Raw genomic sequence first — 15,364 nt, 5'->3', positions numbered from 1 at the left:
TGTGCTCATGAGCAACCAAAGGAAAAATAGTACCGATGAAGTCATGGTAAAATTAAGAACAGAACTAATGCTCCCTTGAGAATACCTAGAAACTTTACACCTATGGAATGACTTGTTCAAATCTGGCTTGTAACATCCAAGGCACAGTAAGGTTAATAAAAGCAGTGTTTAAAAATTCCTGGCTTGTGGCATTTTAATTCAAGCTATTTGAATTCCCCGACCTCTATGACTCCCTCCGTACATCAGATTTTGTTCATTCTCTCCACAAAAAGTCTATTATTTAGGAGGACAGATCTAACACAGCAGAGAGTGCATGGTTCACACAAATTCAGTGTTTAATCCTTCTGCAGTGTAGTGTTTGGTCTCCATTTATTTCTGACATCTCACACTACTTTGAATCTTTTTTCTTTCTACTGTCAGGTTGTTGTGGTTTTTTTTTAAATACAATTTTCTGCTCCTTTCCAGCTTCTCCATATGATGCCAATACACAACTGATAGCCAGAGAAGAGCACACGGAAATGATTGGTTTTCCATGGATTTTTGGGAGCAGAATAAGAAGCAGATGTAGATGCTGCTCGAGGAGGTCTAAGCTTACAACTGCAGAGCAGGACGTGGATTACATGTATGCCTGATGTGAACATCCAAACCTGCAATGCTCCAAGTAATCCAAGTAGGCCCCTTCGGAAACCTCTTAGATTTTAGGGTAAGCTGTGGCTATCTCTTGTAACTGCCATGCCAGTTCATTATCAATAGCTATTGAAGTGGCACCAGAAGAGGGCCGTGAGGATGTTCAGAGGACAGTAGCACCTCTCCCATGAAGAAAGGCTGAGGGAGTTGGGCTTGTTCAGCCTGGACAAGAGGAACCTCTGAGGAGTTCCAGTATTTGAAAGGAGCTTATAAGAAGAACTGACTTTTTATATGGTCTGATTGTGACAGGACAAAGGGGAATGGCACTAAGCTAAAAGAGGAAAATTTTAAATTAGATATTAGGAAGAGATTTTTTTACTCAGAGGGTGATGAGGCACTGGTACAGGCTGCCCAGAGAAGCTGGGGATGTCCCATTCCTGGAAGAGTTCAAAGCCAGGTAAGATGGGTCCCTGGGCAGCCTGATTTAATGCGTGGCAACCAATCCAAGACAGGGGGATTGGAATTAGATGAGCTTTAAGGTCCCTTCCATCCTCAGTCATTCTATAAATCTTTGATATGATTGCATTAAATGCTATTAAGCAGCAGAATCCTCATCACTACTATTGTTGAAAGATGCCAGGGTTTTCTGCGGGATACCTGAACATTACTGCTGGACCACATGTTACAGTACACATATGCAAGGATGCTAGTATGTTTTATTCATCTGTTAACTAGATATAGCAAAAAGAAAGGTTTCAAAGCACAGGCAGACATGTCCATCAAGGTCTTCCCCTCTATTTTGCAGACATATATACAGCAGCAGGAAGGCCATGCTCTTTTGTTCCAGCCATACCATGAGGTAATATAGAGAGCTGTTTCTCTTAGCAAGGCAGTCATTTGTCTTTCGGAAGCAGAAGGCAGAAGATGAGCTCTACATTTACCCTCTCCTGACACTCAATTAATGACAATAACTGGGAATACTGCAACATCAGACACTTGGCACGTGTTACACAGTCTACCATGGTGAAGGAGCATGGAGAGTTAGATATATGCAGGTTCAGATGGATAATCTCTGATTCAGACACACAGAAAGGAGACAATTTTTTCCAACTTGCTCTTGGCCAAGGCAAACAGGTTTCCTTCACTTACAGAAGTGCCCTTCTGAGACAGTATATAGCAAAATGACAAAGCATGTATTCCAACTGTGCAATCCTTTTATTAGGACCCAATAAGAGGGTCCAAGTCTAAGCCAAGAGACCTGACTTTTCCTAGCTGGGAAAATAGACCCTGGAGGACCTGAAGACTTGCCCAACATAACCTCACCCAAGATCATGTATGCATGCAGGTGAAGTTTCTCACCTCTGATATGCAGAAATATGGGCAGCTGAAATGGTCTCAAGACCATTGTCATCTTGAAAAAGCTGATGTTTCTGTGTCAACTCCTTTTTGCAGTTCACTGAGGGTAGGTTCAACTTTACAAAGCAACTGCCCCATGACACGCAACCATGGTGAGGTCTCTCTTCAGATATTTAGAAACCAGAAGGACCTTGAATTATTCTCTGCATTTACATTAATAATAGTGAGCATTTTGTACATCACTGTAAGTATTTATACTTTCTATTTTTAAACAAAAACAACAATGAACTGACATCCCTTATCTATCTTCTCCTCATGTTGATTCTTTTCTCGCAAGACTCTATCACTGTGCTCAAGTAACTCATTCTTCCTTGCTTTTATGCCTTTAATTTTGCCTGATAGAATAGCCTAAAAACTACCATTTAAAACAAGTCAATTCAAAAAATCAAACTAAATTCAATACCTTCTCCCTGTTCAACGAAAAAAAAATGAATAAAAGATAATTGCACCCAAACTCACAAGAAAACAGAAAACCATGAGAAACCTTTAAGCTTCTTTTATAGTTTCATCCAGGGGGAACAGCTATTTGCAAAACAACAAAACATTTCCCAGAGAACATTTGGAACCTTGACAACTTGGAAACAAAGTCAGGCTGCCTTAATGAACGGCCCAGTTGAAACCAAAGTCAATGGTCAATGTAAGAGAATTGTGATGTTTCTTGGAGATGCAAAGCAATAACGCAGACCTTTCCCATGCTACAATGTCCCCTTTTCTGATGATTCTGTGAAGGTCTGAACCCTCAGCAGTGCCTTCACCAGAGCTACTGCAGCCTCACCCTATGGTTCAAGGCAGATCCAGACCCAGAACTAAATGCAAAAATATGTTCCAGTGTACAAGGTTTGCTTAAAGTCAGGCTGTACTAAACCACACGTGGTCCTACAACAATTCTCCATGTGTACCAAGACATGGTGCATGTTATGTGCAGCTGGAAATAAGGCTTTACCACGTCCACATAGGCTAGCACAAGCCCTCTCAAACAGTATCTCAGAGCTGGCAGAATGAGATGTTCCACCTCCATGCATGAGCCAGCCCTGCATCAACATTTCATATATCCTGGTTGACATTTGGATGCTTTTCTCCTTCTGCTTTAGTGTTTCTAGAGTCCTTGGGGGAAGAAGGGAACAGCTAAGGGAAGCACATCTGGCGATCACTTAAAAACATCCCACAAAACCAGAATATGCAGTCATTTGCAAGCCATTCCATTGTTTATGGTTTCAACATTCCCTGAGCAAGTTTTTATCCCCCACTGCCACACTGGAGCACATTTTGCAGATTAAAGCAGCCTCCCCAGCAGTTAGGTTGTGGCCTGCAGAATCACAACTCTCTTCCCTTTGCACTTCTCCCCATTCAATCCCATCATGAAAGCGCCTACAACTAGCCAAAGAGTAACAATTTAGACCAACTTCTAACTGGGAAGATAAAAGAGAGTTACAAGCAGGCTTGAAACTGCACCAAATTCCTTCTCTCTGCCAACATACCTCCAAAATCCTTGTCAGTGCTGCTCTTCCATGACCACTGGCAAGACAGATTCAAACCTCAAGAGCTGAGCATGGTGAGACGTGGTGACATCATACAAATTGAACCCACTAAATGTTTGTGTTCCACCTTCGAAAGTCTCTACCAAAACAACTTTTGAAGATAGCTTCATATTTACATAACAGCCTCAGTGAACCTCATTCAGGAAGAAACTGAGTAAAACCTAATTCCCCAGGAAGTCAGTTGGAATAAATTACTACAAGGTACCAATACTTTACCAAGAGGTTGATAGCCTTGTCTCGAAGGGCCACCAAATGGGTTCCTCCCAAATCCACTCCCATCAATGGATCCATAAGACATTTTCTAGATAGCAGTGGACGCAGGATTGTACTTTAAACCTAAAAAGAAAAACAGAAAAAGACAGATACAACAGTGTTAAACATCGGTTAAATCCCACAACTCCAGGGGAATGAAGGAAGGCAAGCAGAAAAAAAAGTAAAAGAAAGAAAGAAGTCCTATGTACAAACTTTAGTATGGTCACCCATAAAACAAAAACGCTAAAATCCAAATCTCTTGAACTATAGATGATCCTGGGGGCAACCAAGTCATCTGACCTCTCTGCACCTTAGTTCCTCCAGTAATAAGTGGCAACGTTTCAGCCATGGCAAGACTTGAATTCCTTGCTGTTTATGATATGCTTTGAGATCTTAAGGTGGTAGGCAAGAAATAGGCACTCGATCAAAAAAGGTAATGCTGTCTTCTGGAACACTACTGCTACAGAGCTGGCGAGGAGTCTATCCATCATACCAAGAGTCTTGACGAGATCAGAAGAGACCTTTTGCTTTTATATTATGAGCTTCTGAAGTAGCAGAAGTAGCAGACTGAAATCAATGCAGCATTGGCAGACAAAGACTTCTTCTCCCATCCCACCACGAGCCTCTAATCATATCAGTATGGCTCCAGGACTTCTGTATTAAACACAGCCAAGCCCTAGACCACAGCCATGACAAAACGAAAGAAAAATAACAAGAGAAATGTGTCACATCAGAAGGGGCATGACACAGGATCAAACCTAGATGCAGTCTCTTTGTATCAAAGCTGGGTAAAAATGCCCTAAAAAGAAAATGATGATGCAGAAGGTAATTACTAACTCACTAAAAACGGAAGAAGACAACACTGCTCACTGGGTATTTCTTCTAAGCACCATTCTCCCTTAATGGAGATACACATATAATTGGCATCTAAGAGTGCAAGTACCTCTTCAGTGAAAATCCTACATTTTAGGTTAACAGCCTTCAGTCAGCAAATAAAGGAATGATGAGCAAAAGTTAAAAGAAACCATCTGCAAACCATGGGTTTTCAAGACACTAAACAACGTAACAGTTGGGTTGTGTCAACTAGGTAAAACCATACATCTTGCAGAAGTATTAAGTCCTGGTATAAGCTCTTCATAAACTCTAAATGAAATAGATGAAGATACACTCGGGGAGTCTGACGGACTGGGGAACAAATCCTGTCTCTCCCAGGCCCCATGTGAGCCCACAGCTGCCACTGTAACACAATTTCTTTAACTAAATGCAACTGAAGAACTACCAAGACCCTTACCTTCCACCTTGGAAAACAAGCAAACAGAGAAGATACTTAGAGAAAAAATTTTGGGCAGGGATAACGAGTTTTATCTCCCAGTGAGGCTACACAATAAAACCACAGTAAGCAGAGAACAGGAACAATCAAACAGTTGGAAAACTGCCTCTGTACAGAGGTTGATCCTGACCCATTTCTCCTTCTTACGGATGGGCAACTGGAGACATATGCTGCAATGGCTTCCCATAAGCCATACAACAAATGTGGAGCAAAAGTCTACATCATGTTGTTGAGACGACAAGCATTTCTTTGGCAAACAGTGAATGTGTTTGTTTTTGTGTTGTTGTTTTTTTCTCAACACAGTGGTGTGAAAGGGGGGAGGAGGAAGGCATTTAGAACACTCCAAATGCTTCGTGTTGATTTTTTTCAAAGCATATTTCCATTTTAAACTTTTTCTCCCATTCAAGAAGAAAGGAAAAAAAAAAGAAAATAAGAAAGAATTAGAAGCAAAATATTTTGTTTTTCTTAAAACAATCTTTTTAGAAACAACCACCTCCCACCCCAACCTACTAAGCCACTGAAATATCCTTTATTCACACAGCTCCAGAATCACACTCCTACCATGTAGTAATATGTTTACAGGGAAATGTGAGAGCAGATTTGTATACCTTTCCTTTGATAGGCATTAAAAGCATTTACCTCCCCATCCCCATGTCACCTCCCAATTCTTTTCTCTGCTGCTCCTCAGGGAGGCTTGTCCAACTTGCTGTGACAGGCAAGTGACTTGCTGTGAAGGCAATTCATGCAAATTGGAACAAGCATTGTCTGACACATTAGATACAAAAGAAAAGGAAATGTTAAGAGATCTGATCACAACTTTATCCTATAACCTACAAAGGAATGCAAAAATAACCATTCCCACATATGACCGAAAGAAAGGAAAGGGCTGGTCCATGTTTCACGATCTAGGGAAACCATCGGTCAGTAGGCAAAACTATTAAACACTTCCCCCTATACATTCCATGAAAGGGACATTCAGATGGCCAACATCAGTAATTAGGGGAAAACCACAGGAATAAACTCACTCAAAGCAACTGATGGAAAAAAAAAAAAAATAGCCAGCGTGTATATGGCAAAAGGTCATATCAGATCAACATTAATGTCCTTCTACAACAAGTCAGCAGTCAGTGGAGTTAGCAGAAAAAAAAAAACAAAAATTATTATGTAATACCAACAGCAAGTTCCTTTTACGGCAAAAGAAACTGACTGAAGATGCAGGTGCATAGTTCATTAGGAAATCACTCCCAGTGGACTGCTATCATAACTAGATTAGAAATTGTGTGGGCTCCACCAATCCTTGCTCTGTGTGTTTGCATTTTCAGTAGTGAGATGGTAAATATAACAGAGATTAGCCTCATTACAAAAAGAAATAATAATAATAAAACATGAGATGACAGAATAGAAGACAGCTTCAACGTTCAGATGAATCCTAATAAACTGGAAATTATGTCTAAAAAAAAATAATACACTACATAATTTAGGTCAACTATAATCTTCTAGACAGGTGAAGTAAACCTTTTACTTAACAACACGCTTCAGAGTCCTCAGCTGCAGTCAAAAAACTCCAGTAAACATTTTCTAGAGACAAAAGAGAGTCTAGAGTGAGCTTGGAGAATAACAACAGGTCAAGAAAACATGACCTGCACAGAAAAATCTAAGTAGATGGAGTTGTTTTTCCTGTGGAATCTAAGACGGATGGAGAACAGGAATCTTCAAATCTGTGTAAAGTTGTGGTCAAAACCTGGAAAATAAAATACTCTCCTCATATGCACTGCACAAAAGTTAAGAATAGCTCTCAACCAAAAAGCAGAGAAGATAAACTGTGGCATTGGGAAAGCCTATGAAGAAGGAACAGGCAACACAGGGAATGTTACACCTATGGAGGTTCATGACCAGTCAACTCTGATCAGTAATTATAAACATATAGATAAGCCCTCAAAGCAGATCAGAAGATGCAGAAATACAAAAATGGAAAAAAAGAAAGAAAGAAAAGGTAGGTTAGAAAATAAATACTGTTCCGTCTTCTCAGTAAATCAGATTATTATTTGCTTCTTATCACCTTCAGCATACACAGATGACTTGGGGTGGGTAGGACAACAAGAATCTCTTGGCAAGCTGTAGCATCCCCATTTCATCCTAGAAATAAAAAGCCAGGCTTACCAGCCTGCTGTTGACTTTTCACATTGGTCATTGTGTAGATGAGTTTAAAAATGTGTTTACGTGTGCACAGGCACAGTATATGTGTTTTAGTCTATTTGCTGCATGAAGGGAGAGTCACCAGTATGGGCAGTGTGCACTCGGAAGTGGATCAGACTAAAGGTTGTGGACCACAACTTTCCCCTTTTGGCATATATTCATGAATCCTTTCTTCCTCAGAACAGATGGGCCCCTGCCCTTACAGCTGGGGGAACTCCAAGCAGGGAGATGCATAATTTCTTACCCAATCCCACTAAATAACATCAATAACGAACTTAAATATGTGTCTTGATTCTTTCCTTCCTCATCTTTTCTGCAAGCTTCCAACACCTACAACATGCAGTATGCACAACTCTCATCTTTAAAGGATGTCACCTTTATAGCTATGAAATAAAGAAAACCCTGAATGTGGATCCTCAAAGCCCAAGAGAAAAGGCCCAATGTTACTTCTATTATTTCTGACAGCACACATTGAAATACCTCCTCCCCAAGCAATGACGTTTCTTTGTCCTTTACAGATTAAGCTGTCCAAGTAGACAGACCCTTTCAAGTCTTTTCTGGAAGGATCAAATAACTGAGGTTGGAAGGGAACTCTTGAGACCATCCTGGCCAACTACCCTGCACAAAGTAGGGTCAGATAGAGCAGGTTGCTCAAGCCAATAGGACAGGACAAGAGGGAATGCTTTCAAGCTGAGCAGGGAAGGTTCAAGTTGGATATTAGAAAAACCTTCTTCACTGAAAGAGTGATCAGGCACTGGAACAGGCTGTCCAAGGAGGTGGTGGTGTCACAGTCCCTGGACATGTTCAAGAAACATGGGTATGTGTTATGGTGGAACATGTTTCCGTGGGCATGGTGACAATGGGTTGACAGCTGGACCTGATGATCTTAAAGGTCTTTTCCAACTGTAATGATTCTATGATTCTAAGGCCTGATAAGGTCTTAAGTATCTCCAAGGATGGAGACTACATGCCCTCTCTGGGCAACTTCTGGCATTCAACATCCATGAATCTGAAACTTTCCTTGGTATCTAACCAGTCAAGTCATTAACATGCAGGTGGAGACAGCCTATGGGATGTGAATAAGGAGTAAGGCAAGCAATCTGAACTGTACAAAATTAGTCTCACAGTCTTTAACATACAAATTCCAGTCCCACACAGCATACAGTCATGTCTTTGCCTTTGTCCCAAGCTGAACAGGTACTCCTTTCAGGATGGGAAGATCTCCAGGTTCCTCAAGAAAGAGCATGGGGAATTCATCTGTGGGTTTAGTATAACCTTTTAATAACCAGCTAAAATCAACCCCAGGCATGCTGGTTAATTCCTTACCCTGCATTTCAATGCAAGAGTTTGTATGAGCTGCTGATTTCCTCACAAGGATTACTCTTGCCTGGGGAACGGCACAGTTGCCACAAAGAAGCATGTTTCTATTTACTACTCTACACTGAAATACCAAAGTCGTATAGTTTGGATAATAAGTACCTGCCAGAAATTAATGCAGGAGGTGGTGAGAGGAATACCACTCCTGTACATTATTCCCAGCTCTACCACCACTTGCTGATGGAAAAGTGCCCTTGGGGAGTGCTTCAAAAGTTGCTAGTGATGAAACCTCCATTTATGGACGACCAACTTGAGATGTATTTTCTGAGATTCTTAATCCATATAGAATCTTTGTATCAACCAGCCCGGTTTTCTTTCTGAAGAGAGAACAAACTACTTCACACAAATCATCTTTACGCATCAACCCCCAAAGGCTGTTATCAGACCAGGTCAACTATTTCCAAAAGAGACTTCGAGGCTCCAGTTTACAACGAATCAGCCTCAGTCACTCTTTTAAGAGAGTTGCATCTTCTCACCTTTTGAACTTCACAGTTTGATCTCTCTGCTGCCTCTTAACCTTCCCTCGGATTGATCTGCTTTTGTTTCTCGTTAAGGGACTTGTTTACCAGCACACACAAATCATGACAAGAAGAGAGAATACACAGAATTTTCTAGCTTTCCATACAGCTACCTCAGTACAGACATTGAGCCCTTCTTTCTGCAGGGCACCAGGATTGGCTTTATTAATATCGAAACTTTGGGGTTGTTGTTTTTTGTTTTTTTTATTATTATTATTATTTTATTTTGTTCTTTTTTTTTTATCTCATAAGATGAAAATATGTATTTTCATACTGTGCTGTATTTCCAAGTCCCCTCTAATGGTTTGCTCCCTAGACTTGACTCAATGTCACTCACACCACAGACATGCCACTTTTTAGCTTCTATTTTCAAGGATTTTCTCAATTATTAAGAACAAAACTCAATAAAACTTTATGCCACTCATCTGGAAGAATCCCCCTGTCCTTTAACTCAGAGTCTTTATTTATGAACAAGGTCTACTCCTGAAGCGTTTCTATTCTTTACCAATAGTTTCAACATAGAATTGGTATAATTGCACAGATCCCTGAGTACTCACTGAGCCTCATAACACGACTGTCAGAGGTCAATCAGTATAGCTGTACAGGATGATTTTCTTCTTCAGGCTGTGACTTTGAGGTAATATACGCTTTTCTAGAACTTTCTTGAGGTTTGTAATATTAACGTTGTGTTATCAGGTGGCTTTGGGCAGGCAATATTACACACTTCCCTTCACTTTGCTTCCCAAGTACATTTTAATGCTGATGGAAAGTCCATGGAGCCTGACATCATCTCTGCCACCATGCCCTGAGGAGCAGGCTGTCTAGTCCACGTTGACATGGCCCAAAATAAGACAACACCATCATTCAGTTGGCTTGCAGAAGCTTCTGGAGACACATACGTAGCACTTGACAGGCACAACGTCACTTATGACTGCAAACAAACTGATTTAATACAGCAAAGCACACTCTCCTCCTCCAGCTGAAGCACACTACGAAGTGAAGCAAACGCCCACAACCCTACAGCACTGTGGAGTAGGTGCAATGTAAAAACAGCTTGGATTATCTAAGAAATGAGCTGATTTTCCCCTTCTAGAGACTTCCTAAGAAACAATAAGAACATTCTTTGTGTGTGTGTGTGTGTGTGTGTGTGTTTTTGTTGTCAAAGCGTTATTTCAAGAAAATATCTGATCACTTTCAAATAGATGCAGTTTTTCTTCCTTTTGTATAGCTGCCATCACACATGTCAGCTGAAGCACAGCAGTTTGTCTCAGGAATAGATACGATCAGGACAGAATTTGAGTCAGAGATAGCAGGATAAGATGGCTGTGGAGTTTTATGGAGATAGATACTGAGACACAGAGTCATGTTGTTCACTATACTTTTAATCTGGACATCACTAGGGGCCCTTTCTGGTCTCAGAGTGTTTGACTGCAAACTTAGCTTTATTTTTGCACCAGCCTCAGGATGCTATGCAGACCCTACAGAAACCCTACAAGCTGCAACAGGTGAGGTTCAGGCTGGTTAACAGGAAAAGCCCACCAGAGGGTAGTGGACATTGAATATGCTCCCCAAGGTAGTGGTCATGGCCCCAAGCTACTGGATTTCAAGAAGCATCTGGACAACACCTTCAGAAATCATCTGATTTTTGAGTGGTCCTGTCTGAAGCTAGGATTTGGACTTGATGATCCTTACGGGTTCCTTGCAACTTGGGATACTGTATAATTCTATGATTCTAATTTCTACTTTCTTCAGTTATTTCCATTACTTGCAACTAACAGTACCCAGCAGACCCAAAAGATATTTTCTGTCACTTAAAAGTCACTTCCATCCCCACAAACTTCACAAAGACCCTGTGTGAGACTTCCTATTGACAGTGGTGGACTTTAGATCTAACAGACTGTTACACCCCATGAAGGAAATCATAATTAACAGAGACTGGAAGGAATGAATGTCTGCACATCATCTGCATTTATTTCCTTCTGCATCATAGTCAGGAAGAACAGAGGTAAGACAGGCAATCTGGAAGCCTGTTGTGCTCCTTTCATGTCAGTCCCAGTTGCCACTTCAATACACAAACTCTTCTTCCACGTCAATCCTTCTGCATGTCTTCTCACAAAAGAAGCAAAAACAGTCTTCAAATCTTGCTGAGAGGCAACAGAGACAAGTTGGCCTTAGGCAATTGCCAAAAATAAGGACTAGAGATACATTTTGTTTAACCTGGGAATCTCGGATTTAAAGACCCTCCCCTCTCCCCATCCCCTTTCCATTTCAGCTATATAAACTTCCTGAGAGCAAAAGTAGCTGCTTAGGGCTGTGAGAAAAAGTCTTCCATCAAAAGGATCACAAATGCCACAGGAAGATGGATGCCTTCCATCTTCAAAGCACAAGGCAGCATGCTCTGAAACAGTTTGGTTCCCAAGAGCAGCAGCAGAGTGTGATAAATGACAAAGTGATTGCACTAGCAAGGTCAGCCCCCAGGATCTAAATTTCTTCTCACCTGGAGAAGCAATCAAATTTCCTTGATATTGAGGTATTTAGATCAAGGGAAAGGAAGGAGGACCAAACGTTTTGGAGTCTAGTGAGTTGTTACCAACATTGTCTGCTGCTCAGCTTCAGCTTCTATGGGTGGCATAGTTATGATGACTTAGTGCCGGGTCATTGTTAGCTCCGTACAGAAGATGTGATGTCATCTCTCCTATTTTTTAAAATGACATTAAATAACAGTTAAACAACATATCTTCCGGCTCCTGCAGGAGAACACAAAATAGGCAGCTTCGAACTCTGAATCTCCCCAGCACAAATGCTCTCTATGTGTCTGTTCTAATCTTCCAAGGATTTTCCTCCTATCATTTCTTCTTCTGTCTGCCTTCTATTTGATGTTTTGTGCTGTGTTGTCTACTTTCTGTGAACCTTACATGCAGAATAGTCTTAATCAATCCATATGCTAGACAAACACAGAAGAATTACATATTTCAGTGAACAGAAAAATTAAATTTGCAGTCAGTTCAAAATCTAGATTTCATCTGCTTTTCAGTGGATATAAAAAAGGAATATTAATGTCTGTTTGCTAGAAAAAAACAGCACAACACAAACAGTAGGAAGGAGGAAAACAGAGAAGAGAGACCTGATGTCTGGTTTGCTACAGTGAAGTTAGAGGAAACTTATTAATTATAAAAGATGCACATGCATGAATGGACAAAGACTAAGTGCAGTGCACTAGATCAGCTTAACAAAGTTTGAAATAGCTTTTATAAATCAATATTGGATTTCAGCAGAATCAGAAAATATGTATCTGACAACCAGTTCTAAGTTCACAGGAGCATACTGACTGACATACTTGCAATGCTTTAGGGTAATGTGATTCAGGGTAAAATGGGATGCTTGGATTAATCAAGTAATAGATTCCAAAATCCCAGGATCCTGCTCCTCTAGAACATGACTTCACTGGTTCCCAATGCACCAGTTCCCAAAGCAGAAATGCTTCTATTCAGTGCACATGATAGGAGTACACATCAGCATGAGCTCTCATCTACATTAATTAAATTATAAATGAAACATGCAAAAGACTAAGTAAGGAACAGTATTTTCTAGTAGAAAGACAATATATGAAGGAAAACTAGAGAATCTACTTCTACCTTTGGCAGCAATTCATTGAGAAAGACTAACAGTGAGGTGTCTTCATTTTGGGATTCCCATCAAGGGGAAATGGCAGCAGTTGGTTAAAAACGGTACAAAAACAGGTATAGGGAGGAAAGAATTTGTATTAAAAAAAAAAATAAATCACATTTGTCATATGATGGACCGCAGTCACAGAAGCCTAATGTCAATGGACACAAAGGATTTTCTTTACCAGTGTTCAGCTTGTTTAAGTAAGAAGTGAAAGGAAACCACTAGTAAGAAGCCAGCACTGAATAAGGAAAAAAAAAATTAAAAATGAATAATATAAACCCAAACATAGTGGGCAGCTGAGGTGAGCCACTGGCAGGTGCTGAGCCTTGGCAGAAGCTGAGGAGTATGACTAGAGGACATTTCCCAAACACCCTGGAACAGAGGCTGCCTTTGATAAGTTAGAAAGGGAACCACAGACCCACACAACATAGTGGAAAAACAGAGAGATATAAAAATAGCCTAACATAATCCCAGGCAGTGACCAAACTAATATGGACATGACGCCAACTAGAATGTAAGCATCACCTAAGTATCCCTCCAAATCTCCAAAACTATAAGGACTAATGATTTCAACCACAGTAGCCATATTTACTCAAGCATCCACATAAAGCACCTAATGAATACTGCATATAAATACATTCTTTTGCTTCTTATGATCTTGTTCATATGATCTTGTTCTTATGATCCAAAAATCAGGAAGGATGGAAAACCTGTGCATACCACTTTTCTCTGTTGGTAAGAATCCTTCTGGCATTTCTCAGTCTGCTCGTTGTGGCTCTACAGTTACTCCAAGTAGGTATCTGCACAGAAGACTACAGAAGACTTTCAAATAATGGCCACAGATTATTAAAGCCAACTATCAAAAAATACATGTGCTCCAATGATCCAAAAGTGTCCAACTATCCAACTCAACCACCTTCCCCAAGACTCCTCACTGATGGAGAACATGACTGAAAGGGAAAGAAACAAACACTCATTCCACTTTGTTGGGAAAGAGAAGTGGTTTGTGAAACTGCTGAACTGGGGCACCTGAGATTAGAAAACCTGCAGTCTCATTGATCTCTTGGTTACTTCACTAAATTTCCCTTTATGCAGCATTAGCAAAACACAAAAAAATGAGACTTCCCCAAAAGGCTTACAAGCAGTCAACAAGAGAGCACACCTTTTCAACTTTCTTTCTCTCAAAGAACAAACATATTTGGGGAATATCCACTATCACAACTGAGAAAACTGTATCAGGAAAGCCCACTCACTCTGGCACATCCACCAATCAGTTCTGAACCTTAAGTCTTATTTCATATTGTTACCCAGCTTTGGTGTCACTCACCGCAGACTTTGGGAATACTTCTTCCTGCTGACAAGCACACGATGGCACCAAAGGGAACCAAGTGCAAATATCAAGGAGAAAAGCAGCTTTGATTTAGTGTGTGACTCATGTAAAAGGAATGCCAAGCCCTGAGCAAGCCAAAGCAAAACAGCTGACTATCAAGGAGCACATGTAAGCTCAAAGTTGCCCTTAAAAATACAGATTGCAAGTTCTCTACAAAAAAAAAGAAAAAAAAAAGCAAAGTGTTGTTTTATACAATTTGTTGTTTGTAAGCAGCTAATGAAAACATAAGATAGGGTGCATTTGCCTGAACACAGGTGTGCAGTACCACTTGAGATGCCCTCTGTGACGCATACAGGGCTAGTAGATCTGAAAGAGAGGTTGCCAGAGATGTGGTGGACACAGCTTCTTTGGAGACATTCATACTCAGGCTGGACAGGGCTCTGAACAACCTGATCTACCTGTACATGTCTCGGTTCATTGCAGGGGAGCTGGACTACATGATCCTCAAAGGCTCTTTCCAACCCAAGTGATTGTATGATTATATGATAAATGAAGGCACCTACATCTCAGTAAGTGTCTGAGTTTCCATGGTTGCTGGCAAACACACCAATATTAAAGCCTTGATAGTAAATCAAAATATGCAGGATATCTTTCTTTTTTTCAGTAAAAAAATAAAAAACACTGAATGAAGGCTGCAGTTCCTAGGATGAGAACATATATAACAGACAAAAACAAACTGCAAAAATCTACCTTTAAATTGGTCAAGATTAGAGGCAACCCCATGACATTCTCTCGAAGATAACCAGATTATTAAGAATCACAAATTCTCCTTCATCCAAGGGGAAATAGAAACACTCCAGAGCAAAAGAGAGAGAAAAAGCAGCCAAGGATTGGTGGCTCAGCATCCTCTGTGTTCAGACAGGCTTGAACCTAAATCCATCCACAAACTGGGGTCTGAAACTAGATGACCTTCCAGGTCTCTACCAACTCAATCCATTCTGGGATTCTAAGACTCATGAAGGTAAACACAGTCTTTCCACACTAGAGACTGAGTGTGAGGAAAGAGAAGATGCTAAGCTCACATTTGATGAAAAGCAGGCAGTTCTGTACT

At 40.6% G+C, this 15,364-nt stretch overlaps 1 protein-coding gene across 1 annotated transcript in view; it reads right to left on the bottom strand.

Moving 5' to 3' along the window:
* Positions 1–15,364, bottom strand: part of TSNARE1 (t-SNARE domain containing 1) — a 484,781-nt gene that overhangs the window by 377,008 nt on the left and 92,409 nt on the right. The window contains exon 3 of the mRNA XM_065752794.1: positions 3,798–3,917. Within this exon, the coding sequence (XP_065608866.1) occupies positions 3,798–3,879 (82 nt within the window). The 5' untranslated portion in view covers positions 3,880–3,917. The remainder of the gene's footprint in view (positions 1–3,797; positions 3,918–15,364) is intronic.

This window comes from Cyrtonyx montezumae, unplaced genomic scaffold (assembly GCF_038088225.1).
Source record: "Cyrtonyx montezumae isolate F1298 unplaced genomic scaffold, pur_monq_1.0 scaffold_8, whole genome shotgun sequence".
In the NCBI taxonomy this organism is placed as follows: Eukaryota; Metazoa; Chordata; class Aves; order Galliformes; family Odontophoridae; genus Cyrtonyx; species Cyrtonyx montezumae.
Note: the sequence above shows the minus strand (reverse complement) of the source record. Positions and strands in the feature narration are given on the sequence as shown.